This window comes from Mya arenaria, chromosome 10 (genome assembly GCF_026914265.1).
Source record: "Mya arenaria isolate MELC-2E11 chromosome 10, ASM2691426v1".
In the NCBI taxonomy this organism is placed as follows: Eukaryota; Metazoa; Mollusca; class Bivalvia; order Myida; family Myidae; genus Mya; species Mya arenaria.
The window spans coordinates 55564440-55586391 of record NC_069131.1 but is presented as its reverse complement, the minus strand read 5'-3'; the positions used below and the strand labels follow the sequence as shown (position 1 = coordinate 55586391).

At 34.7% G+C, this 21952-nt stretch overlaps 1 protein-coding gene across 2 annotated transcripts; it reads left to right on the top strand.

The window, feature by feature from the left end:
- Positions 1-1049: 1049 nt before the first annotated feature.
- LOC128204057 (uncharacterized) lies at positions 1050-20020 on the top strand. Of its 2 annotated transcripts, none has more exons than XM_052905394.1 (12): positions 1050-1126; positions 8624-9643; positions 9988-10136; positions 10224-10353; positions 10442-10651; positions 10858-11042; positions 11206-11329; positions 11474-11709; positions 11975-12119; positions 12730-13479; positions 13813-13984; positions 17083-20020. In XM_052905394.1, exons 2-11 carry the CDS (start codon positions 9520-9522, stop codon positions 13977-13979), a joined length of 2220 nt encoding a protein of 739 aa, XP_052761354.1. In that variant the 5' UTR covers positions 1050-1126; positions 8624-9519; the 3' UTR covers positions 13980-13984; positions 17083-20020. The 2 variants fall into 2 exon arrangements, with proteins under 2 accessions (XP_052761354.1, XP_052761355.1); XM_052905395.1 differs by lacking the exon at positions 1050-1126 and adding an exon at positions 5030-5099.
- The last annotated feature ends 1932 nt before the right edge of the window (positions 20021-21952 follow it).

The following is a 21952-nucleotide window of genomic DNA, read 5'->3' as shown; positions in this document are numbered from 1 at the left end:
TACACGGAAAACAAGGGTAAGCATGTGATAAATATTAATATGAAATGAAATTCATCTTCTAGATCATTTGAATTACAAAAAGTACAATAACGTTCATTTCTAGGAATGTTGTTATTTGCATATCTACCGGTGTGGATTCTTAATGAATGAGCAGACACTCTTTATTTAGTAATATAAAATCGTAAGTCATGCGGTAGAATGTTCAAATATTGTTCAAAGTCTAATGTACTTTTAATATTATTAAACAGGTTTAGAACACCACTTCTAGCTTTACATGATGTTTGTCAAATTCAGTCATCAGTTCAAACTCTTAAAGTGATTTTAAAAGTTTTTGAAAATCATTGCTTATATTTTTCTGTTGTGTTGGTCTTAATGAAAGAAATATTTGTATTTTCCTTGTATAAATCTAATCAACACATTTTTTAAATTAACTTTTTTGCAACATTTTTCAAAAGTTTTTTGGGTTGTGTTATTTTTGTAAAAATCTAAAACAAGAATACATTCTGCATTCTCACTGAGATGTTTTGTAAGTTAATGTACACTCAATAATTTCTTCAAATTGTAGGGTTATGGATCATTTTGCTTCATTATTATACGTTGAAAACTTATGTTTGTGCATGATTTACCATCATATTTAAATATATTTTTTTCACATTCAATTCCAGTAAAAATTACAATTACTCCTGATAGTTATGTTCTTCTGTGCATTCATTATTGTTATGTGATATTTTTTTATTTATTCTCTTTTTGTTTCATATTCATCTTATGTGAATGGGTACTTTAATTCAAATGCACAGTAGCTCTATTTAAGTTGAATTGATAAGGACAACTCCAGTTTTGATATAATTATAGTATAATGTATACAATATTATTGTATATGTGTGTTTGCATGTATTAAATAAATTTTAAAACGCAGCAAAAATGCTCGCTATTTAATTACTTAGTCGTGAGGTAAACTTTAACTTTAACGTGTCCTGCAATAACACAGCGCCTTAGTTCATATTATTTACACTATAGTGAATCAGTATCGGTTTTCCCGTATAACTATTGTGACGTTTTACCTTAAATTTGGATATCTTTATTTAGGCTCTCAAACAGGAAGATAATAAATAGTCGATCGTTATTGGTATGTTGGTAAATATATCATAATACAAATGTTTTTTTATCTTGTTTCAAACAATTTTCCTCTGTTTTAAATGTAAAGTTCAATGTTTTACTTTCTCATTTACAATGCCACTAACGGTTTAGTTTTGAACTTCCAAAAGTGGGTATTGTTTTTTTAAAGAAATATTTAATTCTTAAGGTACATCAATTCATTACAATGTATTGATATCTACACAATTAACGTTTTTAATTGAGAAATATTTTACATAAAATAACTTCCTGTTTATTATACTTCCTTATTATATTCCTCTTAATCAGCTTGATATGACTAAAGACTGCCACTGAAGGACTTTTGGAATAATGAATAATACAATGTTATTATATAAATATCAGTTGTTAACCCGAGAAAGTTCATGTCAACTGAGGCGTTAACATTAGAGAGTTAACATTATTTGTTATTATACCTCACTTTTGTCTACAATTGTAAAATCCTTTTGACCGACAAAGCGATATTTTAACTAATTGATATTGTCAACCCTCGAAACAGAATGTCACCCTCATCTAACGCCTCCCTCCATGGGATCTGATACTTATTTTATTATACCGAATAAATATTTTGGTATGAAAATGTAAAACAATATATAGTATATGTGAACAGGATCAAACAATTTATTGTAATAATGAATAATAAATAACGTCAAAGAAAAACAGGTATATCACAGTCAAAATGTCTTCTATCACACTGTGAGAACAATTTATACCGAATAAACATTCGGTCCGAACAGATGCAAAAAAAATCTCAAATGGTTGTTCAACAGGTATCTTGACACTCTTTCAAATTGACGTCCATTGGATACAATTTAAAATGACCATCGCTGTAAAGTGGCGTCCATACTTTACACTCGTTCTAATTGACGTCCATGAGATACAATTTGAAACGACCGTCTTTGTAGAGTGGCGTCTGCATTTGACACCCGTTCATATTGACGTCCATTGGATACAATTTAAAATGACCATCGCTGTAAAGTAGTGTCCATACTTGACACTCGTTCGAATTGACGTCCATGAGATATAATTTGAAAAAGCGTGGAAGTAAAGTGGCGTCTGTATTGGACACCCGTTCATATTGACGTCCATTGGGTACAATTTAAAAAGACCGTCGCCGTTAAGTAGCGTCGGTTCTGACCTTTGATGACGTAGACGAATGACTCGCCTCCAAAAGACGTTGATTATGCTTGGTCTGGGGATGTAATTCACTCAAAAACCTGTTAAGATATTTCCGTTTAAACCGCTATAGTGTCCCCATTGTAGAAATCCATTAAAATGATGTATTGATTTAAATGTCTGCAAATTTGTCTGCATTTACTTCCGTGTTTACACAACAAACAATAAGAAAAAAAACAAAACAAGTAAGATAAGAACAACCACAAATTCACTAAGACCTAGTGATTCATGAATATAGAATAACGATGTATCAGTTTATGAAGTATATATTGATAAATTACAATATAAAGTGCACCGGGGAAATACGTCGGATGATAAGGTATTTATATATATTTGTGTCGGTTCGAATTTTGCAATTTCTGATCTGCCAGAACAATATAAATATAACCTGTGGTTCATGAAAATAAAACAAACGCTTGTGCCGGTGCCAAGCGTTGCTGAGATGAGAGTATACTTATTTCTTTTAACTTCGTTGTGACGGAAGCGGACAGCTCATAGAATAATACTCGCGTCCGTGTCTGTGTAGAAACCAGGACTGGTATCCATTTTGATGAAAACATTACACCTTATGGGGATCGAACCCAGAGCCTCTTGACTAAAAGAAGGACACTTAAGCCATTGAACTACTTTGGCCAACTATTGCCGTCAACAAACAGTCTCTTTAAAACCAAGACCACAATTGTAACAACTCGGCCATATCCGGCAACTTCGTGATAGACCTTTTCAAAAAACTTAAAGATATACGAAAATGCGATACGGGCGCCGCGATTAACTCAAACAATGTACAGAAATGAATGATTTTAATAAATGTCTTAACTACTCTTTCGAGAAACCTGAAAATAATATTTTAGGACAGGTATAATGACCCTATAATGACCCTACTTCTCTAACCTAAAACATTAGATATGACCATTGACAGTTGAAACACCACGATGGACTGACTATTAAACTATATAATTTCCGGGTCAATATCTGTTGGATAATGACCGAGTTGTTCCGATTGCCGAGACCGCTGTGTTTGGATGTGCTTCCGAATAATGAGTTTTATTAATGTCTTTTTCATCTTAAAATTAATTATGGTTTTAATAACACAATATTGGATATATATAATTCAATGTACTTATAATGAAATAAGAAACTACAAGAGCAGCCGACGTAGTAGCTCTTTTTAATGGTATAAAAGTAGGAAACGAATAATTATAAAGAAACAGCCAGATACCACTAGCAATATACATGATGCATTTTTGCGGGTTGGGAAACTTACCGTAACAAAGGAAAATTCACAAGACAAAGGAATGAATATCGGCTGGCGACGTCTCTGTTTGCAAGGAAATTGTTCAAATAAGGCTGCGCTTTTCAAAAAATGACCAGTATGTGGCGTCATAGTGGATCAAACAACTGGCTTATAGCGGTCCAATTTGCCCCGTTACAGCAATAACCAAATACCGAAGTTCGAAAATTCGAGGGCCCCCTATTGTGTCATTTCAATGGACCCCCAGTCACCAGGAACCAATTCTCGACAGTGCTGAAAAACCTGTCTTGCACTTAGGACTTTATTACGCCTGCTTTAGCTCTCATAGCTTTCGAATTGGGCTGCAACTTTAGTAGCCCTAATAGGGGTTCCTTTGGATGAAAATAAGCTCGCCGGTAGGTGGTGCCCTGACTCTGTCCGCATGTACATACGCCCGAATATGGTTTCATTTCTAAAATACTATAAACATGCTAGTTGGCCCCTCTATGAAGGCAGTCATGTTTTTAATTTATTTTTGTTTGGATGTTTGGTTCATCAACAATCAAACAGGCGTTCTTGGCATGGCTTGGAGCCCCGGGGTTTCAAAACCTAGAAATTTGGTGGCAATGCTTCAGTTGGCTTGGGGTTACTTCGAGTGCTGGAGCAAACTAAGGACTGTGTATAAGTTTAGGTATCCCCCAAACTGTATTTTGATTCACTGTGGTGCTAACGATATCGGCGAAACAAAGTCCGTCTAAATATGCATCTTGATCCGGGCTATAGTTAATAAATTTCTCCATCAGAATATGCCGGGTACTATCATTATTTGGTCTCAGGTATTGCTAAGAATGTCATAGCTTCATAGTACAAATTGATCTTCCATGAAAAAGGCAAGAAAAATAATAAATAGCTATGCAGCAAGACTGGTGTTGAACATGGGGGACAGTTTTATCAAGTAGTGACATAAAGCTAAGCGTTTTTCGTCTGTTTTCTGATGTGGTGCATCTTTCCAAATTAGGTAACAGTCTTTTCCTTAATCACATCTCAGCTGGACTCGGTTGTTTTACTACCAGTGGCCAAAATGTATAACCCCAATAACAAGTTGCTAGCCCAGTTCAGGGAATGTGTATTCTGGAGTAAATCAAATGGTGCTCGCAGCTGGGCAAACTGTTCTTTATTAATTCATGCCGTGCAAGGAATTTTGTAAATCGCCCTCCAAAAAAGAAAAATTCAACATATGGAGACATTGTATTCATCATGATGTTAGCAAATTATTCAGTCAAAAATAAAACAAGAAACGATGAATAATATAAACGAATTATTCCGATTATCAGTGACTAAATGCTTATAATCGAAGCAACTGCCCACTATTTTGCTATTAATACTTCTGTTTATAATTACATTGTAGCGAAGTAATACAGTATGGTTTATGGTTTCCCACAGATAACTAGCATACAGTAGCTATTGTGACGTGCTTAAATTTGGATGTATTTTAAACTCTCAAAAAGGAATATAATTAATAATCGTTATTAGTGTGTTGGTAAATATATATTAATACAAAAGTTTTAGTACTTCTTTAAATAACTTTCTTCTGTTTAAAACCTTTTAATTTTATAGTCTACCCTAATTTTCAATGCCATTTCCGGGTAAGCTAGACTTAGAAATTCCGAAAGATGGCTTTGAGTTTTTTTATATTTATACAATAAATATTTCTTAAGGTAAAACAATCAATAACAAATTATTGACATACACGTATTTCATTAAAAAACATTCCTCATAAAATAACATCCTGCTTTTGTTAATATACTTCCTTGTTATGGTCCTTTTAATCAGATTGATATGACTAAAGGGGGTCACTGTAGGGGTTTTAAAACCATGTATAATACAATGCTTTTAATAATAGATCCCTCGTCATTCTTAAAAGTTCTTCTTTTACGATTCATGGTACCCATGAATGAATTTTAAATCATGCTTCCGGCAGAAATGCTTTTGGGGGTCATACTTTTGTTTTGAGATATTTGAAATAACCGTACGCTGACACCCGTTCAGATTGACGTCAATTTGATACAATTCGAAATGACCATGTCTGTTAAGAAGGATCGGTACTGACATTCGATGACTTAGACGAATTACTTGAGTGAGATTGATGACGAACGGTCTACAGATGTCATCCACTAATAAACACTTGCACTCCACCTGTAGTTATCCGTTTTAATGATTTATTGTATTTAATGTCTGCAAATCTGTCTGCTTTCTCATCCGTATTTACAGAACTAACAACAAGAAAACAACTATTTAACAAATAAGATAAGAACAACAACAAATTCAATTCCAAAAACAAAACAAATCACATAACGTTTATCCAAATTACGATGAACACACGAATTGGTAATTACATAACGTAGTATTCAACAAAAACGAGTCCTTAGGAAAATATGTAACACTAACCTTTTATAAAGTAACTTGCTCATGATTTGTAACATGCAAATTTCTTTTAATTACGAAATAAAGAGTGGCAAATCATAAGGAGTGTTAACTTAAAAACAAAAATACTAAATTCCCTTCAGCAAATGTTGATATTATAGTCTTTGAAGACAGCAACGCGATTGAAAATTTATTACGACTGTGATGTTGCGTGATTGGTTGATTGACATTATCATGTGATGTTATCAATGTATCCTTAAAATGTTAACATACCTACAACTCGCGCTACCGTCCCGGTGGCCGTGAGGACAAGGCTGCTCGGTTTTCCTTTTTTTCTTGACTTGACCGGGCTCGAACAATACTAAAACCATAATGAATTTTTAGCCGTCTTAGCTCACCTTAGCAGTAGGCTGAGGATGAGTTGTTAGAATCGATAAACGTCTGTCGCCTGTCGTCTGTCGTCCGTCGTCAGTCCACACTTAGTTTGATTTCCAGCTCAAGTGCGAATATGGGTCATCTGGGGTCAATAACTACGTCACAGAGCCCAATTATGGAAAAACCTTGTAACCACTATAGAGGTAACATTTTCAGCCCAAATATCCTGGAAATTTGACAGAAAGGCTGTTTCGATGATTTCTAAATCAAGATCGAATATGGATCATCTGGTTTCTAGCTCAAGTTGGAATATTGGTTACCTGGGTCAAAAACTAGGTCACAGAGCCAAAATATGGAAAAACCTTTTTGACAATCTAGTGGTAACATTATTAGCTCAATTATCCTTGAAATATGTCAAAAAAGGTTGTCTCGATGTTTAAGCTCAAGTTTGAATATGGGTCATATAGGGTCAAAACTTAAAATATGCCCAAATATTTGTGTGGAAATTAGTGGAAATTTGTCAGAAATGTCGTTTTGTTGAGTTCTAGTTCAAATTCGAATATGAGTCATCAGGGTCGAAAACTAAGTCACAGAGCCCAAATATGGAAAACCTAGGTCACTGAACCCAAATAATTAAAAACATTTTTAACACTCTAGAGGTTACATTTTCAGCCCAATTATTCTGGAAATTTGTCAGAAATGTTGTTTTGTTAATTTCTAGCTCAAGTTCCAATATTGGATATCTTGGGTCAAAAACTAGGTCACAGAGCTCAGATACAGAAAAACTTTGTCTACACTCTAGAGGTAACATTTTCAGCCCAAATATCCTAGAAATTTGTTAGATAGCTTGTTTCGTGATTTCTAACTCAAGTTCGAATATGGGTCATCTGGGGTCAAAACTAGGTCACACAGCCCAAATATGTAAAAACCTTGTTTACAGTCTAGAGGTAACATTTTCAGCCCAAATATCCTGGAAATTTGTCAGAAAGGTTCTTTGGTTGATTTTCAGCTGAAGTTCGAATATGGGTCATCTGGGGTCAAAAACTAGGTCACGGAGTCCAAATATGGAAAACCTAGGTAACAGAGCCCAAATATGGCAAACTGTTGTTAACACTCTAAAGGGTGACATTTTCGGCCGTAATATCCTGGATATTTGTCAAAATAATTGTTTTTGCAGTTTATAGCTCAACTTTGAATATGGGTCATCTGGTTCAAAAACGAGGTCACAGGGCCAAAATATGGCAAAACGTGGTTAACACCCTAGAGGTAACATTTTAAGCCCAAATATCTTTAAAATTTGTCAGAAAGGTTGTTTCGTTGATTTCTAGCTTAAGTTCGAATATGTATTTTTGGGTCAAAAACTAGGTCACAGAGCCCAAATATGGAAAACCTTGTTAACACACTAGTGGTAACCAATAGCTGGGCCAATAGCTTTGTTAACATTACGGTTTTCTAAAACATCAGTTACATCCCGTTCTGTAATTACGAAGTTAGATAACCGTGACTGTGATTTATAAGTGAACAAGGGGAGAATAGCATTTGAATCCTCGTTAGATATTGACACGAAGAAATCATATTGCATTTTCTTTATTAGTAGTAGCAACATTACCATTAGCTGTTTTCAAAGGAGGAATGACATCAGTAATAGTTTAAATGACAGTTGGTCTGTCACAATATTGGACATATTAAATACAAGATAGTTATAATGAAATGAGAAACTATCAGAACAAGCTGAGGAAAAGACATTAGTAGTCTTTTGAGTGGTATAATAATAAGAACAAAACTATTTAGAAACACAACCAAATACCCCCCCCCCCAATCTATATGATAATAATTTTATAGCAATCGGGATTGAACACAATCTGAGGCACTGGTAACATCGACAAAGGGACGTTTTCAATATTCACTAAGGGAAATTATTTAAGATTAAAATGATTCGAAATGTAAATGATATTGGGCGAAGACTACGCAGGTGGAATCTATAGTTACATGAGCATACCTTTATATAGTTCATAAATGGTATAACTGAAACAGCAGAATAACATGTGCCAGTGTGTTTATTATTTTTTTGGCAACAGTACCCCCTAATTGTATTATCAATCAAGAAACACCTGGAAATGCAACGATATCGTTTCTAAATACACACGTTTATTTGCGACTAAAATGGCTTAATACTTACATTAATAAAAAAATCTGAATCTGTAAACTCGTTTGCTTTATGCCATAACGACCGGATGTTTGTTTCAAGTTTTCTTTTTCTTTCAGAGAACGAGGCCGCAACCACGATGTTTGATATTACGGTGTTGGCGTGTATCGTCTTTCCTGTATTAAGTGTAGTGTTGCACATCTTTGTTATATATATCCTCCGTCGTTTGATCACACAAATTGGTGAAACTAATCAAAAACACAATACATGTGTGGTTGAAAAGGATAAAGAAGAGAAAGGGAATTCACAAAATCAAACGTTCTCCCTTGACGATGAAACGGTTTCCTGTAGCTCAAATTATTTACGACCAAAAATCGTGGACAAACATATTGTTGTATTTAGTGATAACAATGGCTATTGCACTGTGACAAAAACACTTAATACAACTGTTGGTGTAACGGATGAAGAACAGAAAGGGAATTCACAAAAACAAACGCTCTTCTTTGTGGAAGAGGCGGTTCCCTGTAGCTCAAATAATGTACGACCGGAAAACCTGGTCGATCGTGTTGATGTCCGAGGTGATGGCGTTGCTGGCATTGCTGGAGATGCTGGCGAGGTTGGTGGTAAGTTATTGAGGGAATGCGAACGCGAAATGCCGATTGAGAGATTAAACCTCTCTGTTGAACCTGAAGGAAGCACAAACGCATTGTCTGAGAAACACACACATGCAGTTATGTCAAATGTGAAACGCAAAAGAAAGAACACTCGCTGTTAACATCGCAGTCATTTTAAAGCGGCTACATTACCACCGGAAAAGAAATTTGATTCTGCTTCTGAAACATTGTCTCATGGCAGTGTACGAGAACGGACCTTATCGCAGAAAAAGATTGGTTTGCGCGATGACGTTCGAAAAAACGTCAAACACAACAAAGAAAAGAAAGTTCTTCACAAATACGAGTTAGAATGCCAAGAAGTGCATAAAACATGCAATACAAATGATTTAGAAATTAACACCATGTGTCCAACATGCAACATTTTGACGCATATACGAGGGCTTTTGGAATCAAACGATGAAACAAAGTTTCACCAACTTCCTGCAGAACAATCAGAGCAATTTGAATCAGATTATGATTACATCGGTAAGGTATACTTTACCAATGTTTCTTTTGACTAATATGAAATAACATTTGCAATTACTATTATTTTAGGCAAACACTTGCAGTGTATCTATGTATGTTTGTTACCAACTTTCACAGATAAAACTTACAACCTAACATCGAACGGCGCTAACGCGACTACAAACAAGCCGTCTCTGAAACAATTGCAATTAAAATGGTTGATTATATTGAACATATTGCTGTGGAAAACTCAGTCGAGTTTGATATTCACATTTTTCCTACTAACAAAAAATGAATGAAGACATAGAAATACATAATTCTTTTACAGACATTGATGATTTCTAAAAAGGCTTTTACTGTTGCAGATGCGGGCCCTGTAGAAAAGGGTCAAGACGGCCGAACGAAAACTGCTCATACAACATATCGGTCGAAGAATGAACATACATACCGGATTGAAGTTCATTGTCGCGTTGTGACAAAACGGGGTATTGCTGTAGTGGTGTTTCGGTTGTTGGTAAGCTGTATATCATTTGGATTTTGTAACACATCATATATGTAATATGTAGGTTCAGGTTAATGTCATCCATTACATGCATTTCAGAAACATCATTTTACGATACCTGGAGCTTTCTGTTCGGGTACCATTGAAATAAAACTCAGCTATCTAGGACCGCTTAAAAACGTAGTTATTGAGCATTACTTCAAGCTACAACTACAAATTGATTTAAAAGGTAAGTTGGCTTCACTTTTATGTGTTCATCTTAATTTTCGCCCATGTAATGTATCTCTTACATGACTGAGATGTTCTACTTATTGCAGGTCATGTGAATCTATGTTTAGCGAGTAAGTTTGAAGAAGCTGACACAATAAGAGTATTCCCAAATACAATTCAAGCAAATTGGAATCAAAGCTTTCAACCAATTCATATCGAATCTGTAAAACATGGTCAAAGAGAGTGTTACAAACATCAAAGAAAGTACCCTGATGTCCATGATGTCTCCCTGGAGAAAAAAGAGAAACTGCCGGAAGGTAACATATTTGAAACAGAGTGTTATGCTGCTGAATACGACAGTAAAGGCAATTTGCTGTACAATAACTGCCATCATGAAAAATGTGGGTAATATACATTAACGACGGCGATAAACTTAAGTTCAGGCGAATGGTGCAATAACAGTTGTATTTTATGTTATGCCCCTGTTTCAGAATGTATAAATCTTGCAATCAATTATTTACAGACATGACGGAAGCATATGCATGTTCCGACATACGTTTATGTCGTGCAGACCAACTACTTGCGAACAATTCAAAATACATGATTGTGCAAGGATTTCAAAGAAACTACAGTTTGAATTCGACACGTTTCGACAGGTTATCTCTAAACAGCAGGCCAGACAATTTGGCTGTCACATCTGAGGAGTTGGTAAGATATCAGTTATGTAAACACAGGCACAATATGTTTTTATGCGAAACATAACACTATTATAAGTATTATTTAAAATACTAGGAATGTAGATGTATATGCCCATGTTCTATATGGGATGCATACACTAAATTTATTTGAAAACCGTATTGTTTTATTGAAGCATAAAGGCCAAGAAACGACACAAAAAAGTAACGTGTCGAGCGTAAAACATACTCAAGGCGGGTCAATTCAGAGAGGGAAAGCCAACTCTATTTGCGTGGATTTACGCAATGAAATTGATATTGGTAATTATACATATTGCAATATTAAAATAAAAATAATAAGTAAACAACTATTATTTTAAATTTTAAAAAAGACAGTAAACATAATCCAAGAAAATGATAAACATAATTGTACGCGACAGTAAACATTATCAATGTTTTGTTCAGGCTACGGCAGTTTAGAAAGTTTAACGGAAGACGTCACTAATACAGAAAGCGATATTGAAGTGGATACAATCCCTGACACCCGAGAACAGTTAGAAGAAACAAAGAATTTGCAAATACTGAGACCTGAGGATCTCCAATGCAAAAGTGGACTTTATTATGACGTTCTGTTTCCTGTTTGGTGCTTAACAAATCAATCTTCGAAAACGGATTCTTCAACTTGCAAAATAGTTCTTATGGTAAAGATTTATCAATACTAGTATTTATGACAGTACCTTTCTAAAAGAATGTTGCCTATAACTTATTTTCTGGTCCTGATTATTGAAAATGTGTTATTAATTGTTGGATATAAGATACCGCCTACGCCAGTTATTGTAGGCATAAGTGTTAGACTTTCTTACTGCTGTCCATGAGCTGTTACAATCAAATCGCAGTTTCTTGTTTCGTATACAGTTTGTGCTTCTTGGTTTGTGCTACAGTATGCCTTTTTTCTCCATTTTTCAGACAATAAGTTTTTGCGACATAGACTGTCAGTCTGAAAAGCAGATCGGTATACATGTTTTGACCGACAAGTCGTCACTTGAGGAAACCACAATTCAATTTGGGGAGCAAAAAACGTTAATACTCGACCAATCAGACAGCGATGATGGTACTTTTCTCACCTAGTTTAATTTTAAGCTAATCAGGATGTCCATGTAGTTCGCATTGTTATAAAGATATATAGAGGTGTCAAGGGTGCATTGAAAAAGTTACACGATAAAGTTTACGAATTAAACAAGGTATCGTTGAAACCTTTTTGAATGATGTCAAGTATGGGCTTTAAAACTTAATTGTACAATAAATAGATGAGTCAACTTGTTTCTAAAACAATTGAAAACAAGGATATGTTTTCAAAAGAAAGTCGCATGAAAAGAAACTTCAATTTTAAATACATTTTTTTCAATTAAATGAAATCAATAATAATGTATGTAGCAATACATTATCCAAAATCACGTTTCATTTACTTAAAGATAATCATTGTTTTGTATTTCGTACGATTAACTTTGCTTCAACATGTACAAACCCTTACCAACAACCAAATACATATATTGATTGGGTTGTGAAATGTAGACAGATAAAATAGCAATAATATAATGAAACCTAAGGGACACAACATATTGACTATTAAAGGGGTTATAAAATAAATATATTAACATTAATGTTATTATACATTTGCACCCAGATTATACAGATTTCTAAAATGTATCCATATATTTCAGGTTACAATAGTATGGATTCTGAGAGTAACAGCAGAATGTTCGATGCATCGGACGTTAGCAATAAAAATTCTTACAGAAGTATTGGTTCCATAACATCTGAGAGAAACGAAGAACTAAAGAACTATGCCAGTAGTATGTATGATGCATCGGACGTCAGCTACAATGATAGTGACAGAAGTATTGGTTCCATTTCATCTGAATGGAACGAAGATTACGAAAATTATAGCAGTAGTTTGTATGGAGCATCTGGCGTCAGCAACAATGGATCTTACAGAAGTATTGGTTCCATTTCATCTGAGAGAAACGAAGAAATAAAGAATTATGACAGTAGTATGTACGGTGCATCTGACCATAGCAACAATCATTCTTACAGCAGTATGTATTCCATGTCATCTGCGAGGACTGAAGATTTCGATTATTCTAACATTAGTATGTACGGTACATCGGACCTCAGAAACAACAACTATTTAAATATAGAAAATGCCATAAGTGATGTGGAGTTTCACATTGACGATTCAGACTGTCCAAATGGCAATTCTAAGAATACAAGCGTTGGCATAAAATGTAAAATGAACTCAACTGCAACGGATGACAAAGAATGGTATAAGCCTATGGAGCGTAAAAAAGAATGTCTCACCGTCACTGTGTCCCCAACACAAGAATCAGCGGAGGGTGAATCAGACCACCACATCCGTATCAAAGAGATGAGACAGTTAGTCTTGTCAATTGGAGAACAATACATAATCATATGTAAGTATTGCTGGGATTCCACATAAATATGCTTTGACTATTTATATACACTGTTGTTAGAAAATAAACCCCCATTACGTGTTCTTTATTATTTGACGATATGTTCAAAACTCTGTTATTCCAAAGAGAAAACCAGGAAAACCCCTATGATCGTTTGCATTATCATTATATCAATTTCCCCTATAAACTGGCTATTGTTTTGAATACAAACTGAGTCAAATGTTGATCATAGAGACAGCATAAAAAAAGACAAAACAATAATAAATATATAACGTGAAGAAATCTGCAATTGAACTTAAACCTGAATTTAAACTAATTTTCAACAATTTACAGATGATGTCAAAGAAGGTTTGCGGACAATAAAGAAGAAGGGTTTGCAAACATTAAAAGGAAACCGGATTTTGATAGAAGGATGTTCGTTGAAGCTTTTGATACAAGGGAAATACGACATAAAAGCCGTTCAAGTTGGAAACGTGAACAGAGTACAAATTATCACTTGAAAAAGGTACGCTTACTTCCCTTTCCGTTGAAATGTATATTTACGTGACATACACTACCAACCACGCGCCTCGCCGCGATTTTTCCTTACCGCGGACGTTATCTTTTTGATATAATTTTCCCTATACGCTGCGATTGACTTATAATGCCCAACGCGTTCTTACGCCGGGTATCGCAGTGGCTCGACGCCATAGAATGCGGTGGAAGAACGATGTGTCAATAAACGGTTATGAAGGTAAATAGGTAGCTGTCAATTCTCTGAAGGCGTTTTCTTTGTTCCCTTCTTATACATGTAATTCTAGTTAGTTTTATTAAACTCATACAAGTCAAGTCAAAGTTTTATTAGCATTAACATAAAAATGTCATTGCATACAAACTCGATCCGTTTTCTAAAACTCTTGGTTCGTACTTAAAACGTAGTTTGATCCCTAAAAATATGTGAAACTTTACATATATTAAATATTTGTAATATACGTTAAGAATTAAATGCATTTTACAAATTACATTCAAACAAACACTTTGTTCAATGATCACTTTTTAAACGAAAACTAAATTCATTTTCGTTTTAGTGATTTTGACACCTAAAAACGCACAATGATCTCTGTTCTTTCAACAAAGACGCGTGATAAACGATCGGATCCGGAGCTACTAGTACAAAGGCGTTAAAGCCATTTCGAAAGCATATTTTGGTATCAATCAACTCATTAAAAATACTTTAGGAAACACTCAATATTCCATCGACATAATGATCAAACGTCGGTGATGAAATTGTTTTCCCTAGCAATCAAGTGGAACCCATTCTGCGTTCGCGGCGATACGCCGCGTGCATATTTTCGGAAGTCGCACGCGGTAGCAGAGGTGAACGCGGCTATACGCGCACCACCGCGTTTGCTACCGCGGAATATATCGCCGCGGTTTCCCGCGATGACGCAATCTCTCCCGCGGTGGCAACGCGTCATTTTTAAAGAACGCGTGGTTGGTAGTGTATTGACATCCACCTTGTTTTTTTCATATTGATTAGGCAAAAAAAAATACCTGTGTTTCCGGTAACCCGACTGACCCTATATTTGCCTCGCCGACCCTAATCTTTTTTAGGCAAAAAGGAAAAACTCAAATATATCGTCGTTATTTTCGTTGTTTGTCTGTATCTGTTCCCGGAGAATAAACTTTCATTCCTGATTATGTATTACCGAGACGCTTTGTCAACAGGGAAACAAAATGGCGGAGTTCGGCGATTCCTGTCCGATATCAGGCAAACGCATGTTTATGGTCCAAACACGTGGTTGATCACAAAATGAAAATATAAAGGATATAGTTCGCGGTGTTATTTATCCATGTCCAAAATAGAACTTACTTTTTTAGGCTTTGCGTATATCATGCAGGCTTCTTACGATTAGGCTTTGCGAATTCATGCAGGCTTAACTGCGAGGTTCACATTTCATTAATAGTTACATTTATTTATCCGCAGTTAACAATGGTTATTTATTTCGCCTAATTTAAGTCCCATGAACTGAAATCCAAACAAAAACCTGCGAAAGTTATAACGACACATTTATAGGAATGTGTCGGCTGCAGATCAAACGGTTCAATTTGTGACGTAATAGCACGAGCGGTAATAAGATCAAAGGCGCGTGGCTATGGTTTGCATTTAAATCGGTCGGTCGGATACCGTATAATACTATTTGATTGCCAGGATTTCGTCTAGGCTGGTAAGAAAATACCGTACGATCGAAAAAATGTAATATTAATAATCAATAATCGTCGTCTGGGAATCTTAAAACAATGACCGGAATGTTTGAAATCACTAAGAATATGCATAAAACTTTGATTGGTACGAGAATAATGATAAATTATAAATAATAAAATAAGATGCGTAAAATAAATCCTTACCTGCGTTTACCTGTTCTATTATTAACCTACCTCCACATAAGAGAGCTCACAGTTGACGAGAAAATCGGCGATTTTCTTCAAGTAAATTAACAAATGTAGTTGATAAATGACCGTTTCGCTAGAACAACATCATAGATTTGTAGTAATTGGAGTGCTTGATTTGTTCTAAAAACCGATCGCGGCGTCTTATAAAGGAGTATTGTATACAAAAAACACCAACTTTCATGGGCAAAATTGGCGGGAAAATACGGTAGTCGAAGAAAAGGAAATGATTTCAGACATTAAACAAGTCTGTTTTTTTCTGACTTTTTGTAAAAAAAATCCCGACCGTCCGACCCTATTGCTTTTGCCATGTTACCGGATACACAGGTGTTTTTTTTTGGCCTTATTGATGCAGGTACATAGATAAATTTCAATTTCAATATACTTTCGGTATAGTTTGAAAAACATGATTTCATCTCAGACAAGCTTATTGCTTATGGGCTCTCAGCCCAAGCCTGTAAACCAATGCACAGATATCTAATAAACAGAACACAAAGTATCAAACTTGGTCAACTGACCAGTGAGTGGGGCTCCTTCCTGAAAGGCATACCACAAAGACCAACATTTAGGCCTCTAATCTTTAACATCTTTCTCAATGCCGTTTTTCAAAATTAATGTCTTATATTATTATGCAGATGACAATACTCTTTATGTGTGTGATAAATCAAATGCAGGTTAACCATGACAATTTTCAAGCATTTTCAGTTTACTCAAAGACTGTTCAAGACTTAAACAAATCAATATATTTAATTATACTATTGTTTCTGAAAAGCAAGTTTTAAACTTATAGGCGTTCAGTTAGATAATGTATTAATGTTGCCCAGATTTCTAAAACACCGCTTAGCAACTGCGTATCCTTCAAAGTAATATTAAGCTTATTATCTTAATCAGATCCAATTTTAATTACTGTATTGTTTTGAGGGCATCATAGTAGCAATAACAAAACAGAATTTTTTTTAGAAAAAATGCAATACAGAGCTTTAACAATTGGTTTTAATGATCACACATCAACTTACAAAAATCTTCTTCATAGAGTTCAATTGCCAGCATTACATCTGAGCAGGGTAAGATACATTGCTATTGAAACCTACAAATGTCTGCACGACATGTCACCAGAATTCAAAGTCGTGTAGCTTTCAAGACATGTAACAGCAAAGGAGTTTTTGTTTTCAGTGGGATGGCCTACACACACTGGACAAGATGTGGCATTGAAATACCAGAAAAGATTTCAGCAGGCATTTTGAATATGAATAAGAAATAATCTAAGTAAATAACAACGGTTAATATCTATTTATGATTGTTAGAACATCTATCAAACACCTACAAATACTTGTGTGTGTGTTTTTTTTGGCAAGAACTTATTTAGGTGTTAAGATATGGCATTTTTAATCAACATTCTTAAACAGTGGTAGTGCTGATGTTGTCAGGAAAGTGACTTGGCAGATATTTGAATGATTACCTGTAGGTAGGGTTTGAGTCAATCATAGGAACAGCCTTTGTATGCTAATATGTCTGATAATATCAGCAAAATCTAGTAGTATTTGAATAACATTTTACTGACCGTTCCAAGGCGGTACCTAACAATTCTTGATAAACATATCAATTATTTATATATATATATAGTATTTATGCACTGTGCTGTTTGTAGAGTTTTGTGCTGTTCTATGTTTCTTGTTTGTGAAATTGTGTTCTATGTCTTTGGCGTTTGCCCATTGCCACTAAACCGGGTTTATGTTTAAACTTTTTGCTACTGAGCATGTTTCTGTAGCTTTTTGCATATATATTGACCTAAGATTAAGGGTGTCAAACTGAGCAACAGTCCGTTTATTTAAGGGACAGTGATTATATTACGGACAGTCTTAAATCTGTGTTCAGTCTGAAGAGCAAATAATTATTGCATTAATGGTGAACTTTGTTTAATTATGTAACTATATGAATGTTTACTAATATTCACATATATATTTGTATCTCAGATGGAATAAGATTATCTATTGTTCAATCATAAAAATGTTGTTGTTTTTTAATCTGAGTCTGAACTGTGTATAACCATGGTTCCTGAAACATTAATGGATTGGATAGAACATTACACGATTCAGGCATTGGCTTTGACTTGTTAACCACAATATCAATTTAAAGTGTTAAACATTTGATATGGTAGCAGCTTATTACCGTCCAGGTAAGGGATACATTGCGAAGGCCATATATGTGTATTTTTAAAGAAAATTTGAAAAAAATATTATCACATTAATTTGTTTATGCAGTAATAAGTTTATTGAGCATGTTCACTTACAAAGTGACAAGATCATTAAGTCCAATTACCTTCAAGTATTTTAAAATATAGAGGAGGCATGTGCTTTACCCTACATGATCATATCATTATGTATGTATAAATTGTACTTGTAAGTAGTTCGTGTAATGCTTTGATGATTTATTTACGCTTATGTCAAAACTGGTTTTATGTTCTGTTAAACCAAAGTTTATTTTCTGATGCTATGTACATTTTTTCCATTGTATTTTATATAGTTCGCCATGCAATTTATCTGTATAAGATTATCTTGACATTGATTTGTTATCAAAATGAATCTGGTATTGTAAATATTTTGCTTAGGTGAATTTAATGAAATGAAAAGATAAGAGTTAATTCATGTTGTACCAAGCAGATAGACCATCAAGATATATCAATTAATGACATTCCTACCACTGATCTACGTGTTAAGAAGAAAATGGGACTAAATATTCATATGGTAAAAGGTCGGTGCATATATGTAAGTCGATAAGGAAATGGAAGTCTAAGGCTAAAGATAGAACGTATATTATAGTGGTGTATGATATTATATAGTTTGTAATAGGTGAACAATGTTGTATAATTATTTTTGATAACGTTATATGAGTATTTACAATCAACATCTTGGCCTGGATTTAAATACATGATAGTGTACAGTGTGTAAATTTAAGAAAATATACATGTTCACTTATATTTGGCAGCAATTCAAATCACTTGTTGAAAAAACAATCGATGTTTTAGAAGATCATTCTGATGCAAATAGGCAGCGTAGCAATCTTATACCATACACGTTAACAACAAGGATATTGTTGAAAAAACTGGATTAACGTACATTTTGTTTTGGAACTTTGGATACTATTAATTCAACTTTAATCACTGGGTATCAAGCATTAAATACTATAGATTGTCCTTTATTGGACCAATATATTATTTTATAAAAGTTACATGATGTGCAATTTGCGTAAGTATCTTAACTGGAATCCTTGCCAAAATGTTGGTTAACATTGAGAAAAGTATATAGACGGAGTGTTATAGACGGTAGGGCGGAAACTGTTGATATCGGCCTTAAAGCTGCACTCTCGCAGATATACCATTTTTACAACTTTTTTTTATTTTTTGTCTTGGAAAGATCAAATGTTTGCGTAAATATCTGCAAACCAATAATAGAAGATTGCTGACAAAAATCAGACCGTAGATTTTCATATTTCCGTTCGAATATTCATGTTTTGTGGCTTAAACCGTTACTAACGGTTTAAGAAAATTGCATAAAACATCAATAATTATTTTGGAACTTCAATATAAAATTATGCGATCTTTGTTTTTGTCAGCAGTCTTATATAACTGGTTTTCATGGATTTTCGCAAAAATTGGCTCGTTTTAAGACACAAAATAAAAAAGTTGTCAAAACGTTCAATCTGTGAGAGTGCAGCTTTAAAACGCATTCGGAACTCGACGGCCTATTTCTATCCAAACAACCTCTGATGTATATGGACGGTTTGCAATGTCAGAAATCGGTCCATATTAACTTCGCTTCAAGAAGATCGCTCAGTAATCTCAATTTGGCAATTAAACTTGACTTAACTCATGGAAATCTGTATTATGTATGCATTTATAATACACCTCTTTTGTAATCAATTTAAACTAAGATTTACAATGCTACTACAAAAGCACTACATTTAATTAACGATTTAATTTAAAATATTACGAACTACTTTAATTGTAGTACCGGCAAAGCTCCGAGATTGTTTTGATAGAAAATGGCCGAGGAATTCTGAATGCCTTAAAGTGGTGTTTTGAAGAACTTATAAATTTTGTAAATAAAGTGTGTAATCAGTAATTTGTTTTTTCTTGTAAAGACATTGATGCAAAATACTATCGAAATAGTTACAAAATTGGAATTGTTATTAACAATTCTATCATGTCAAATAACTTTAAATTTTACCAAACAAACAACTTTTATGTCATTGTGTCACTGTTATTTGCATCAGGTTTTCTTAAGCATTTTCCAGACAGTAATACAGAAGCTTGTTTGCAATAGATAAACATTGTTTAATGTGAAAATTTGAAAGAACAAACCTTTTTGCCGCTTAAAAAGGTAATTTATACAGTAGCAAAGAGCGGCATTAAAACTGCTGTATATCTAAAATGTACTTAAGATTTAATTTGTAGCAAATATGTCTGTTTCACTGGCTGCTATATAACGAACAGTAGACAAAGTAATGAGGAAAGGAACTGCGGAGTTCTTTAAAACGTTGTTTGTCCCAAACTGCTTTCTGTGGCTGGAGTCGTGACCTGATTTTAGAAATCCAGAGAATTGTTTTTCCGCGCCAACTCATACACCTTCTTTTGGCGGTCAATAATTTCCTACTCGTGGTTTTATTTGCTGGAGGAATAGTCCCTAAAGATAGTTTTACCATGCATGTATTGTGCTTGTTTTGAGGATAGTGTGTCTGTTATTGTGGTGCATAAAGTATTGTAAGTGTCCTTGCTAATTGTTGTTGAAATCTTAATTGGGCTGGTTAAGTTGATAAGAGCCTCTATTATGGCACAAGTATCAGAAGAAAACAATTCAAAGCTGTCGTGGAAATGAAGCTTACAATAGGAAATAAAGATGATTGAAGTGGTGAATAGCTCATATAACACCTCGATGTATTGTCATAGCTCGTGCAACAGTATGCAGTGTCCTATCTTCGACGCATCTAGAGGCGGCTTCCCAACACTTTGCATACGTTGTTTACAACGTCTTCTTTGTCTTTGAGCTGGGGAGGGAAATCGAAGAATCCTTGTCTTTCTCACCCAGAAGGGTGCAACTTGCATGGCAGTCCGTAATTAACTGCAACGTACATGTATCTAAAGAAGGAGACTACATTTTCTATTTCATGAAACGATGAACCGTTTGCGGGTTTCCTGACCTGATTTCCGTGAACAAGTGAAACCTTGCTAGTATCGTGAATATGTTTCAGTAGCTTTGTTTTTAGTTGGGTTTCTAAATGTCATATATAAAAATGAGTGTGTATTTGAATATGACATTCTTCTCAATCTTCTCCTCTGTCTAATAGTGAAAACATGTACGCTGACGCTCCAATACCGACTTCTTTCCTTGTCTGAATTTATCCCGTGTAACGCTCCAATTGTTCCATTTGATATTTTGAATATTGCCGCACACTATGTAGATGGGAATGAACTATTTCACTATAAAGTGAATTCCTATGGAATATCAATCACAGCCAAATGTCAATGTGCAGCTAGACTCGTGTATTGGCAGGTCATCGTAATATTCATATGTAACTGAATTATCATCAGTACATTCTGGATCGTGGCTAGTGAAACAGCAGACACATAGTAGAGGAAGTGAGATGGGCAATACACGAGCTTTATCATTTAAATGTAAGATCTGTCTTGAGGCACAATGCTACGACCCATGAGGTCCTGAACAAGGGAGCGCTCAAAATACAAGACTAACAATACCTATCGAACATCATTCATAAATTCTATACGACGCATTACCTCCATTTTTGTTTCCTGACAAATTGAGTGACGTCACTAAGGGCGGTTTTGCTGATAATTAAACTGGGTTCGGTTTTATATCGATTTCACGAACAACTGTGCATTTGTTGTAACAGTTTCAAGTGAAACCAAAACCAGTTTTATCGCTTTTTTAACGAAAACCGAAACCGGTTTTTGAAACAATCGAAACCCCTACCGGTGGCGGTTTCATCGGTTCGTTCCAACCGAACGCTAGTTCACTTTAAAAACAAC